The sequence below is a fragment of the Dinoponera quadriceps genome, unplaced genomic scaffold, assembly GCF_001313825.1.
Source record: "Dinoponera quadriceps isolate SergipeBrazil2010 unplaced genomic scaffold, ASM131382v1 scaffold3214, whole genome shotgun sequence".
NCBI classification, from domain to species: domain Eukaryota; kingdom Metazoa; phylum Arthropoda; class Insecta; order Hymenoptera; family Formicidae; genus Dinoponera; species Dinoponera quadriceps.
This window is the reverse complement of record NW_014557442.1, coordinates 72012-84297: the sequence shown is the minus strand read 5'-3', so window position 1 is coordinate 84297 and position 12286 is coordinate 72012. Positions and strand designations below refer to the sequence as shown.

Here is a 12286-nt window from a genome sequence, read left to right as displayed (position 1 = left end):
AGGGAGGGAAAAAGAAGATTTTAAGATTGATCTCTATACGCTAGGAATATTACCGATTGAATTTATATTCACACTCATCACGGAGGATTATCGCGGTTTTATCATTCCTTATTCACTGCAGCATGTTATAACTTTACCGGGACTCATTGTTATTTAACGTATCGTCACGAAATATAAACTGTTGTTGAATAAGACTCGTTGAATTTCAATTTCCCATTCCTGTAAGTGCGCAAAACCGAGCGCAAGGACATCAATTACATGTAACACAGATTTTCACAACTATTAGGAATTTTTTTTTAAAACAGCTTTTATTAAAAACTAAATTTACTATTAAACTTATAGAATTACAACATACTTTGAAGTCATGCACGATTGTTGGACGATTCATTCCTGGTTTTGCTAAATTCTATTCTTGCCTCCACCTCAGCCTTATATTGATGCATTGCCCGCTCGTATGCAGCGTCCATTGATAATCCTTCCTCCTATCAGTTAAATCTATTCTCAATATCTTGTTCTTAATACATGTTCAATATATTACAAATAAAATCATACCTTTTGTATCATTTTGTACATAGATAAGAAATTTTGGCTCGCAGTTTTTATATTTTCTCTTCCCAAATTAGTAGCCGGTATAAAGCCCTGATCTTTATGAAATCTCCTGCAAGAGCAAATACTTAAAATTGATAATAAAAAAGTAACATATAATTAACAACATGATGTAGCAAGAACTGATAATATGATAGAATAATAATATTAATAATAATGATATTTATGTAATTCAACACAAAGTTTACATATGTAATAAAATATGATAACAAAAGCAAAAATATAAAGCAAAAATATTACACTAAGATCTTACGCTCGTACGAGATCTTCTTTATAAAAAATAGGTGTGATAGGCTTGCTTGGTAATTGTCTGTCAAATCTAGGTTCGTATTTTGGAGGAAAAGCTTCATACACTGCCAACCACAACGGCGCATCCTCCGACTTCATGGCTCCACCACGTAACAGTGAGCTAACCCTGAAATTTGTTACATTGTATAAAGCCAGATAATAATTATAAAATGTTTTGAGCCAACAACCGTTAAAGAATCCAGATCTATTATTTTACAAAGATTGAATTTCTGATATTTTAAGTAATATCCTTAATACAACATCCTTATAATTATTCGTTTAAAGTAGACTATTATCAACGAAACGTCAATGGAAAATCAATTTTCCTAGTAATTTTCTTCATAACAATTGCTAATTAATTCACATATATGTACACATCATGTAAGAGTGACAGTAATGTTCGCCTTGAATTATAAAGTGCTAAAACTTACCTGGAATATACCGTACCGATTTTTTCCAACCTACTTTGCGCCATCGTGTATTTCTTTCAGTGTGACGCAATGTAGCTAACTTGGTGCACCGTCCTCAGAGAAATCTTATAACCTCAATCTTTGAACAATATTTAAAACATTTGAGTTTCCGAGTTAACAACTTTTGAGTCTCCGATAGGTTGTTAATCTACTGTGTTACGGCGTTTTCAATTTGCTGACTCGACCCGACTCGGGCAGCGTTCCAGTAATCTTAGCAGTATTGCAACTTATACTTCAAGTTACGTTTATAGTTTATATACTATATATATTATATAGTTTGCAATACTGTAGCGATTAATGGAACGCTGTAGCTGAACGCTGTATCGATTAATGGAACGCCCAAATTGGTCGTGTCAGCAAATCGAAAACGCCATTATTCTTTATTCCTATTGTCTGCAATTTTTTTCTTTGTGCATAGGGCTTTATTTATTCTACTATTTATTTATTCTTCTCTATTTATTCATCGAGTTGACTGAATAAAGTTTTGGAACGTAGGCCTGGGAACATTTGATTAGCGGATCTAGTGTAATTGAACGTAATATTCCCAACCAATAATGAGTAATTACATTTGGCGCTCACAAGGAGCGCGAGTGTAGGTTGTGCCCGTGACGTCCAATCACATTGGTCAATTCGGCAAATCGACCAATGCAATCAGGCATTGTAGACCCGGCCGAAAGAAGACTGGAAGTAAGCGGAAGTACCGTACCACCAGTATTGTGACACAAGATTATTCAGCTCACTGGGCTTCTATACTTCCACTATCTCACCGAGGAACGTTCTTTTCTCAGCGTGGCAAGATGGGTGAGTGTTTCGTTCTCGTATAAATTCGTGAAATTTATTCTAATCACTGCGTGAATTCGCAATTTCTCGTTGCAATGTTACGCTAAAACACGAGCAACGCACGAAACATACTTTATCTATTCTTTAGACGAGTATATTTCAACGTTCTTATGTATAATTGGTGAAAGGCACGTGTCGGCGAACGTTGCTAAATGGCGGTGTTCAGCGTGCTGTTTCTTATATCATATATCTCCGCTTTATTTAGAAACAAATATCATCAGTATATTTAACCTTATCATTTAAGATTTTCCTAGATAGTTATAAGCCTCCAAATTTTACGGAATAGTTTGCATATTGATTCTGTACAACCAATATCGATTGCTCTGTATCTGTAACTTGTTTCGATGCAGGGCTGCTTCGGCAATCTTGATATGAATATAAAGCACTCATTGATTTATAGGGCTTGAGGTTAATTCTTTTTTTTTTTAATATAAAATCATGTTTCTTAAATTTACATAATATTACATAATATCTCTATTAATATGGTATTACAGGTATTTCTCGAGATCATTGGCACAAGAGAAGGGCTACTGGTGGTAAAAGGAAACCTATTCGTAAGAAGAGGAAGTTCGAATTAGGACGACCAGCTGCTAACACCAAACTTGGGCCTCAGCGGATCCATACTGTGAGTTTGAATCAAATATTGTTGTAATCATAGCTTTTGTAGAAATAAATAAATATAAATAAATATAAACAATAAATATTGCAACAAAATTTAAATATAAGAAACATTAAGAAATATGCACTATAATCAGATTCTAGAAAATTCCAAATGTTTTGATAATAATGTTACCGAGCCCTTAATTTATCGAGTTACTAAAATGATGAGTCTTATCTATTCTGAGTGCCTTGCTGACACTTTTCCCACAGCACGCTGATTCAAACATTACATAGTAATTTGTCTCTTATTTTTTTAAAGTTATGAAAGCACTTGTTTTATGTTTACAAGGTCCGTACACGAGGAGGCAACAAGAAGTACAGAGCTCTTAGATTAGATACAGGAAACTTCTCCTGGGGCTCTGAATGCAGCACCAGGAAAACTCGTATCATCGATGTGGTTTACAATGCATCGAACAATGAATTGGTACGTACTAAGACTTTGGTGAAAAACGCCATTGTTACTATCGATGCCACACCATTCAGGCAGTGGTACGAAAGCCATTATGTTCTTCCGCTTGGCCGCAAGAGGGGTGCTAAATTAGTGAGTACTACAATTATTACAATTTAAGATTCAAATTTATATGGAATATAGGTTATATTAATAAAACAAAATATAAAATTTCCTGGATAGACTGAAGCTGAAGAAGAAGTATTGAACAAGAAACGTTCAAAGAAAACAGAAGCTAAATACAAGGCAAGGCAGCGATTCGCTAAAGTTGAACCTGCCTTGGAAGAGCAGTTTGCGACGGGACGTGTGCTTGGTATATATGAATCTATCCTTATTTTATAGAAAAAAATTATTAATACTTTTATAAACAAATCTTTAGGAAAGTTATTAAGCTGTAATAATGGGAATTTTTATTCTTTACAAAAATGTTTGTACATAATTTGTATTTAATGAGAGTAACTTCAAAATAACTCGGCCTTTTAATTTCAGCTTGTATAGCGAGTAGACCTGGTCAGTGCGGTAGAGCGGATGGTTATATTCTCGAAGGCAAGGAACTGGAATTTTACATGAGGAAAATTAAAAGCAAGAAAGCCAAATAAACGTTTATTTAAGTAAAAAAAAATAATAAACGTTTAATTAAATGTAATTTTTTTATCTGTTTTATATTTGCCTTTTGTCCCAAAGTAAAACTGAACAAGAAAAGAATTATTCGAATAATGCTTTGATACGCTTTTCTCGCATGAGTATGAGGAAAGCGGGAAGCACATACACTTTGGCATAAAGCCTGTGTTAGACTTTGGATTGGGATTTGGATTGAGTTAAATTAAATTCGGTCAATAATGATACAAAGTTAACTCAAGTTTAATGAAAGTTAGTGAACTTTGCACTAATTGGTCAAATTTCAATTTAATCTACATCTTCAATCCGTAGTCTGATACGAGCTTAACGCAATTATGCATATATTAGCATGATAAACCAGAGTTTTATTTTTCTGTCCTCACGATGAAAACAAAGGATCCTGATTTTCTCGCCTTTTTATGCGTCATGCATTATGCGCTATACCGAAATGTGTGCTTCCCTTTTATTTCAGCTACGAAATGTAGACGTATGACTCGAATTTTCATGAAAATAGAGACAGTGCGTGTAATCGGAAAATTCTAATAGCCGTAAATCTAATAAATGTTATGGCGATCAGGACATCGATCACGTAACTTTTTTCCTTAGAGTAGAAACACAAAAATATTAAAATTAGAAAATTTGCATTTTTTACAGAGTTTACACTAAAGGATATTCATAACCCGTTGGGTGTTGATCACGAATTTTCTCTTCTAGCATAAATTTGTGGAAAGAGTAAATTTTCTAATTTGAAGACATTTCACGTTCAGGTCTTGAGGAAAAAATTACGTGTCTATACGGGCGAGCTCAGTAGTCGGCGTAGTGGATTGGCTAATTTAATATAAAATTTTCTAATTGGCTTTTCTAATCTAAGTATAATAAAAGGTCTGTTCGTTTTCGCTGCACCGCTGAACTAGCGCAATAAGTTAAAGTGAGAAAACATATACTTGTCTCGCTTCAACTTATAGGTCGGAAGTTAATCGACCCCCTCACCACGCTCTCGGTCAAGGGCGTCAGCAGGCGACCCAGCATTTATAGCGTCTCTCTGGTGGATCACTTGGATGTTCCGGAGGAAGAGGCAAGACAACAGTACTCAAGGCTCTTTCACAAGTTCGCGGATCTCGCAGGCTCAGGCAGCGTGTCCATCACACCCCGCAGCTCCGCGGTCGCCCACCACATCGTCACCACCGGACCGGCGGTGTTCGAGCGCCCTCGCAGATTTTGCGGGGAGCGTCTGGCTGCGGCCAAGCAGGAGTTCGAAACCCTGCTGGCTCGGAGCATCATCCGGCCTTCCTCCAGTCAGCGGGCAAGCCCCCTGCATTTGATAGAGAAGACCGGCAGGTAGCGTGCCACGGGCGACTACCGATGGCTCAACGCCTGCACAGTGCCCGACCGCTGCCCTCTTCCAATCATCGAAGACCTTCTCTAAGATTGCCACGGCTCGGCGATCTTCTCCACCATCGATCTGCAGAGGGCGTATTACCAGAACCTGGTAGCCGCAGAGGACGTTGAGAAGACAGCCGTCACCACGCCGTTCGGCCTCTTCGAGGTTCCTGGACATGCCGCTCGGGCTGCGGAACACCTCGCAAACCTTTCAGCGCTTCATGGACTCGATACTTCACGATTTGCCGTTGGTGTGCTGCTACCTGGACGATTTACTTATCATCTCCAGATTGCATGAGGAGCATCTAGAGCACTTCAGGCTACTCTTTCACACTCTCCGTTCGGCCAAGTTGTACGTCAACCTGGCGAAGTGCAGTTTCGGTAAGGCCCACCTCGAATTTCTCGATTACAGCATTTCGGGCGAGAGTTACGAACCGCCCGCAGCCAAGGTACGGGCCATCGAGGACTTCCTCAAACTAGAGACTCCGGCCCAGCCCAGGAGATTCCTAGGCATGCTGAACTTCTATCGCCGGTGCATCCCCAGGGCGTCGCTACTCCAGGCTCCTCTCAACGACCTGCTCATAGGCCTCCCGAAGGGCAACAAGGCCAAGCTGACCTGGCCGCAAAAGGCCGACCAGACCTTCCTAGACTGCAAGCGCAGCATCGCGCTGTAGAGGAGTGAGGCCGGTTCTAGTGCAATTGGATCTATTTTACCGACCGAGTAGCAAAGGCCAGTTGGCGCAGTTGGATCTGTTTTATCGATCGAGTAGCAAAGGCCAGTTGGCGCTGTTTTTTTTTTACCGACCGAATAAGGCCCTGCAGCGGTCAGTACCCTCCTTCGACAGTCGGTATACCCTCGCGAAGGTCCGCACCCCTCCACCCACCCTCCCTCCGATCGCGACAACCCGCGGTAGTCGCCCGCGAAGGTCCGCATCCACCCTCCCCCGCAGCGGTCCGATCGGTACCCCCTCCAGCAGCCCGCTCGCGACGACCCAAGTTCACCCACCCTCCAGCGCACTCGCCCCTATATCGCATTCACTTACATCTAAAAAAAAAAAGAGGAATATAGGGAGGATATTAAGTTAAAAAAAATCTTTGGGGATCTAAAATAGTTTATTATTATTGCGAATAATATCACTCGACACTATACAGCTCGCAGAACCCGAAGGTATTCCACTCCTCCTCATTGTCCCAATCCTCCTCGCCGATCCTCCAGAATTCCTCCAGAATTCGCCAGTCGCCCATCGAAAGCAATGTCTTTCATTCACCAAGTCCATTCTTTCCCATCGACCCCTTTTTCCCCTGACATGGAAAGCTTTTTCATACATCTAGAAAAGGGGAAGGGAATTTTAGAAAAAAAAAAAAGACAGAATTAACCCTAAGACCACTTCCCCTTTAATAGGAAAAAAAAGTGAAAAACTTACCCGCACAAAAGCCTTGAAAACCGCTGTCTCCTCCCCCACAGTAATCACCTTCATTGCAAACTTTTTCACTTAATTTCTTTTTTTCACTTAATTTCTTCCTTTTCATCCAACAACACACAATCCTCTCACGTCGACACGAGAATCTGTACTGGCCGCCAATCGAGCCAAAATCATACCGCTAATGCTCGGAGTACCTGCATATAGGGGAATCATATTAGATTTTTACTTCGGAAAAATTCTCCGATCGATAATTCCTTTTGCAACGTGTTTGGGAAAGTGTGTAGAATAACATATCAAAATGTCTCCGCGAGAAAGTGGGTGCTAAATTTTTTATTTAACAATTTATATGCAAAAATGCAGTTTTTCGCTAATAACTTTTTAAATTTAATTTTTATCAAAAAATTAATAGCGCCATTCAAAAGAAAGGAAAATTTTACAAAAGATATATGTTGTTACGTCCACGATAGATAACTATATAGGGAAATTTGAAAGTAGTAAAATCAGTGACTTACGTGGACGATCAACAGAGTGATGACTCCGCTTTTAGGTCATTCTGCTTTTCAGCGAGTTTACCCTGGGTCTCCGGAGTCTGGCGAAACGATCGATGAATCTGGTGAGAAATCAGAGCCGCTCGTTCTCGAATGTTCCGGCACTGCGCGGGATGATGCAGTCCGCGATTCCAATTTCGATTTCGCAACTTTCGAGAAATGAGGGGTAGACAAAAATAATTGTTACACAGTTGGATTCTACGACTAATATATTCTAAACCATATAAATACACAAGTATCAAAAGCTAATCACGAGAAAAGAATCGTCTTCGCAACGAATGCGCGCGTTTTTATACGTTGCTTTGTCGCTGAGAGTCGTTTTCTGGTTAGCTGATGGAATCGTGGAGATGGAAGAAGTTCATCCCATCGGTATGATGTCACCGCGTCGGTCCTGAGTGGTGTTTGAATTTAGGTTTCATGTTCCTGTTTATGCTAGCAGCGAGGGTGCCTTATCGCATTGAGATTACGGTTTCTCTTGTTTATAGTTGATCCCTCGATTTTAAGGCTCTCTAACGACACGTCGTTTCTTTGGCGTTATAATTTTAATTATAATATTTAACGTGTGCGAATATACATATGCGCACGTACTTACATCTAGTAACATAGGGATACCTGGTGAATATCTAACCTAGTGATATCTGAAATCAGACAAGTCGGCCTCTGATCTATACTAATATATTATTAATGTTTCAAAATAAGTCCGGACGTTACACTGTACATTCTGTCTTCGCCTAATTATACCACTTTTCCGTTGGAAATACTAGGGGAATGTCCCACAAGATCATCGCACCTGGCGCCATCTATTGATTGCGATAAGTCGGTGTATTGAGCATGGCTTTCGGCCATTAACAATAAGATCTTATTTGTAAATTGTAACCTATAAACTTAGATTCTTCTAAAACTTATTCGTATTGCGATTAGTCATTCGTAAACTGCGTGAAACTCGACTACCTTTTTTTAGCAATTTTTAACGCTTAACATATTTAATATATATTTATACAATGGACGAATGTGACGAGTCGTCGGACATTGAAATGCTGTCTATGGAGGAAATTGTACATGTTGAGGAGAAACCAAGTGATCCTTCTAAGGCTACTACTCTAGAAACAGAATCACGGGTAATCGAAATAATTAATCATTATCATTATTGGTTAATATCATAAAAGGAATATTTTAAACGATTTTAAATATATTCAGGTACATACGCTGGACAATTTTTCCAATAGATCTATTGGCATATTTACAACAGGTATAGATATATTCAGTAAGGAAGAGAGACTGAAGATGGAAGAACGAGCAAAGCGTTTTGGCTTAACAGAGAAACTTGAAAATTTACTATCTAATCAAGAAGAAGATTTATACAGCAGGTAAAATATTTATTCGATATAATGAGAAAGCAATAAATATAATTTTATATTTCAATGTTTATAGTATGGGTATCACAGATAATGGTGAAGATGCAAGAAATGTTAGGTTAAATGTTATCCACGTCAGAGGAACTAAAGAAATGAGTACCAAAGATGTGTTGAAATATTTTCAAGATTATGCTCCACAGTCTATTGAATGGATCAATGATATTTCATGTAAGTTTCTAAGTTTGATTTTATTTAAAAAATCCATAATGATTTGAACTATTTGATTAATGTTTAGTTTACTCATTTATGATTTTACAGGCAATGTAGTTTGGTTTGACAACTTATCAGCAGCCAGAGCCATGTTAGGATTGTCGAAAAGAATAGAGGGTAGTGTTGGAAAATATTCAGGTGGAAATTGCAATTCAGAGACCGACTCTGTAGATAGGAATGATTGCAAAGATGACAGTTTAATAGCAAGTGGAAAACATAAGTTTACCGATACTAGCAGCGATGGAAAGAAGGAAAATTATATTAATATCAAAGATATCGATCATGCGTTACCCCCTGGTACATGGAGAAAAGGAATTGATTATCCAAAATCTAAAGGGATTTTTTTAAGATTTGCCACTAGAATGGATAGAAAACAAGCAAATGCAGAAAAAGTGAGTGAATACTATAAAAAATATGGAAATCCTAATTTTGGAGGTAAGTTTATATATTGTCTTATATGTATGTGTGCGATAAAACATTCAGGAATAAACAAAAAGGAAAGGGACAATAGTACAGTTTTGTTTTTATACGGATTTATAGGTATCAAAGGAATCCTAACAGAGTCTCGTAAACGTATGTATAAACAAATCCAACAAAACAAGCAAAACAAACACAGATTGGCAGCTGAAAAAGATCAAAATCAAATAAAAAATCCGTGGGGTGCATTGTCCGAAACATGGGGTTTAAACGATGTTGTGGAAGATGACTTTCTTCCAAAAAACGATCAGGACCATGCACGTAGCAGCATAAAAGACAGATTGGGCACTAAGTCTTTTGATAAGGATATGATACAAGTGGTGGAATCAAGAGAACTTAGCTCGAGCAGCGATAGCGAGGAGAATTGGTGTAAGCGAAGTAAAGTTTTGCGCATGCGAATGCATGCCGATGACGAGGAAAAGAAGCAGCAAAAGCGGCGAGCAAAGCTTCGATATCAGGTTAGTTAACTTTTCACTGAGATATTTTTTAACATGTTCGCAACTACATAATATTTATTCTTCATTCAGATGATCCTTAACAACTTAAATAACAGTGGTGATTTGCGATCGAAACTGGGGAAATCGAGGACAAAAACACAATACCGTGATCCTATTCAAGTAGTAGTCACGAACACAAATCTGACAAAATCAAGTCCTTTAAAACATGGGAATAGTTCCAAGATAGTATGGAGACGAGATCGCGAGATAATGAAGGAGATTCAGCCATCAGAAAGAGAAGAGGGAGAGTGGCAAGAGTCGGGAAACGAGGATGATGAGGAAAAGGAAGATGAGAAGATTGAACGAAACCAGCATAGACAATATGTACTGATGGAAGACAATAAAAGAAGAAAGGAGGAAGAGAAAGAAGAAGAGGAAGAGGACGAAGAGGAAGAGGAGGAGGAGGAGGAGAAGGGAGAGAAAGGTGAACATAGAGAAGATGAAGAGGATAGTGTTGAAGAAGACGGTAATGTGCCTGCAAAGGAAGTTCAGGGTCCTAAAGGAAGTGTGATAAAGGTAGTTCCATCCAAGCCGCGTGTTGCTTCTACCGTATGGGCAAGATTAAATTACATAAGAAGTGAGATTAATGACAGCTACCTCAAAAACAGGTAATAAAATTAATTTGTTTCAAGTTTGAAAACATATAGAACCTACGGGAAACATAAATTCAAGTACTTTCTCTAAGTTATATATATTATTTGAAGTTCATTTAATAATTTAGACTTCCGTATAAGATATATATTAAAAGAATATGATATATAAATATAAACAATAGAGTGGATTATACAATATAATATTTATATAGTACTATAGTAATAATAACTTGTAATGCTTTGACAAAACAATTATTTTTCTCAAGACCTGGCCGAATGTATCAAAGTGCCACTAGGTGCTACATTTTCCGTCGTATTTGCAATTTTAGATATTTTAGCTCGAAGAAGTCATATTTTATTGCCGAACTATTTTTGAAGTTTTCCTTGCAAATGTACTACAGAGTTGGATTTTGCAATCAGGCTTTTAATAATTTATTTCATAAAATAAGTATACGATGTGGAATGCAGAGCACGAATTTGTATTTTTATTTATTACAAGTTTTCAGGGCATTAGTGGCAAAAACCAACATTTTATAAAGCTAATAAATACGTTCATAAAATGATTCCTAAAATAGTTTAATGAGCAAATATGATTTCTCCGAGTTAAAATATAGGAAAGCGCAGATACAATGGAAAGTGTAGCCTAGTGGCTTTTACATATTCGACTTTTGCTGCCGACTTTAATGTCTATTAATATTTGTAACTGTGAAGAAATGTACAATCTTCTAAAACATGCTATATAAATAATAAACTCATAAAAAATAATGAATTATTTTAAAGTATTTTTATCTTGGGAGATATCTGCCTTTCTCAAATTAAGATTTAAGAGTCTTATCTTTTACAGACAATCGGGAAGCCATGATTTGAGAAATACTTTGAAAGGCGGCGATTTGCGGTCACGCATTGGAAATCACACTAGAGGACGATCTCCGTTGAGAATAGAAGTAAAAAACGACAAATATACAAAAAATGAAAACAATGGAGAATAATTGCAGTTTAAATGAATTATATGGATCACTTATTTAACAGTCCGATATTTGTAAAAAGCGCTCTTATTATACTGGTTTATTGTTTTAAAATATTTCATTTTTTCATAACATTTTATATCGTCTACTTAGAATGTAAAATCACATATCTGTGCATGTATACGAGCATATACGGTATATACGTTTGGCATTACCCGAATCACACCATTGAATATAGACTTCGATTTAATTGAAATATTTTCATTATTAACTAATATAAAAATATCTTAATTTTTATATAGAATCAGAATCAATCATTAATCAATCATCAATCAACCAATAATAATAAATAATAATAATAAATAAATAAAAAATGTGAAATATTCGTGAAATGTTTTTGTATCAGTCTGTTTTTTTTTTTTTTTTAGATGAACTGGCTGCATTAATTCAAGAAATTGACATATACTAAAGCGTGAAAATTTTGTACGTATGATTTATACGTTTCTACGTGTAAGTGAATTTTTTTGAACTAATGCAGCTAGTTCAGCTAAAAAGAACACACCAAAAATTTCGAATTTCATTAAACTGCGTTCAGAAGAAACATAAGCGATCAATGAGCAGTCAGTGATTATTGATCTTTATTGTTAGATCCTTACATTAAGACCAATTATGTTGACGAATTATTCAATTGTTGTACAACCGTTGCGTTTTCTGTATGCAGCATATATACTTGTCTCACTCTAACTTATTGTACCAGTTCAGCGGTGCAGCTAAAAAGAACAGACCAAAAAATAGAGCATATGAGCGTACAAAGTTGTCTATTTGGGAATATCTCTAGAGTATCCAC

At 37.1% G+C, this 12286-nt stretch overlaps 3 protein-coding genes and 1 long non-coding RNA gene across 5 annotated transcripts; 2 read left to right on the top strand and 2 right to left on the bottom strand.

Annotated features, from left to right (window-relative positions):
- Nucleotides 1–290: 290 nt before the first annotated feature.
- On the bottom strand, nucleotides 291–1572 carry LOC106749095 (28S ribosomal protein S23, mitochondrial). The gene is made up of 4 exons (XM_014628207.1): nucleotides 1326–1572; nucleotides 860–1021; nucleotides 553–658; nucleotides 291–482 (listed from the first exon to the last, which is right to left on the bottom strand). The coding sequence occupies exons 1-4, from the start codon at nucleotides 1367–1369 to the stop codon at nucleotides 363–365; spliced, it is 432 nt and encodes a 143-aa protein (XP_014483693.1). The 5' UTR covers nucleotides 1370–1572; the 3' UTR covers nucleotides 291–362.
- A 496-nt stretch (nucleotides 1573–2068) lies between these two features.
- LOC106749097 (40S ribosomal protein S8) lies at nucleotides 2069–3958 on the top strand. Its single transcript, XM_014628211.1, has 5 exons — nucleotides 2069–2165; nucleotides 2699–2829; nucleotides 3154–3405; nucleotides 3496–3625; nucleotides 3802–3958. Exons 1-5 carry the CDS (start codon nucleotides 2162–2164, stop codon nucleotides 3909–3911), a joined length of 627 nt encoding a protein of 208 aa, XP_014483697.1. The 5' UTR covers nucleotides 2069–2161; the 3' UTR covers nucleotides 3912–3958.
- Nucleotides 3959–6265: 2307 nt separating this feature from the next.
- LOC106749098 lies at nucleotides 6266–7629 on the bottom strand. Its single transcript, XR_001374813.1, has 3 exons — nucleotides 7247–7629; nucleotides 6735–6928; nucleotides 6266–6638 (listed from the first exon to the last, which is right to left on the bottom strand). It is a non-coding gene; the product is annotated as an uncharacterized LOC106749098 (long non-coding RNA).
- A 476-nt stretch (nucleotides 7630–8105) lies between these two features.
- Nucleotides 8106–11777, top strand: LOC106749096 (uncharacterized protein C17orf85-like). Of its 2 annotated transcripts, none has more exons than XM_014628208.1 (7): nucleotides 8106–8400; nucleotides 8480–8649; nucleotides 8714–8865; nucleotides 8956–9342; nucleotides 9448–9842; nucleotides 9912–10489; nucleotides 11319–11777. In XM_014628208.1, exons 1-7 carry the CDS (start codon nucleotides 8284–8286, stop codon nucleotides 11461–11463), a joined length of 1944 nt encoding a protein of 647 aa, XP_014483694.1. In that variant the 5' UTR covers nucleotides 8106–8283; the 3' UTR covers nucleotides 11464–11777. The 2 variants fall into 2 exon arrangements, with proteins under 2 accessions (XP_014483694.1, XP_014483696.1); XM_014628210.1 differs by having other exon boundaries at nucleotides 8314–8400; nucleotides 8532–8649.
- Nucleotides 11778–12286: the final 509 nt, after the last annotated feature.

Excerpts from the sequence above, each read along its gene's own strand:
- LOC106749095 (XM_014628207.1), bottom strand. The coding sequence starts at position 1,369 with ATGGCGCAAAGTAGGTTGGAAAAAATCGGTACGGTATATTCCAG. Across the intron at positions 659-859 it reads AAAGAAGATCTCGTACGAGC|GAGATTTCATAAAGATCAGG; the intron begins GTAAGATCTTAG and ends TTGCTCTTGCAG. Across the intron at positions 483-552 it reads TGTACAAAATGATACAAAAG|GAGGAAGGATTATCAATGGA; the intron begins GTATGATTTTAT and ends TTTAACTGATAG.
- LOC106749097 (XM_014628211.1), top strand. Across the intron at positions 2,830-3,153 it reads GGCCTCAGCGGATCCATACT|GTCCGTACACGAGGAGGCAA; the intron begins GTGAGTTTGAAT and ends TATGTTTACAAG. Across the intron at positions 3,626-3,801 it reads TGCGACGGGACGTGTGCTTG|CTTGTATAGCGAGTAGACCT; the intron begins GTATATATGAAT and ends TTTTAATTTCAG.
- LOC106749096 (XM_014628208.1), top strand. The coding sequence starts at position 8,284 with ATGGACGAATGTGACGAGTCGTCGGACATTGAAATGCTGTCTATGGAG. Across the intron at positions 8,401-8,479 it reads CTCTAGAAACAGAATCACGG|GTACATACGCTGGACAATTT; the intron begins GTAATCGAAATA and ends AAATATATTCAG. Across the intron at positions 9,843-9,911 it reads GAGCAAAGCTTCGATATCAG|ATGATCCTTAACAACTTAAA; the intron begins GTTAGTTAACTT and ends TTCTTCATTCAG.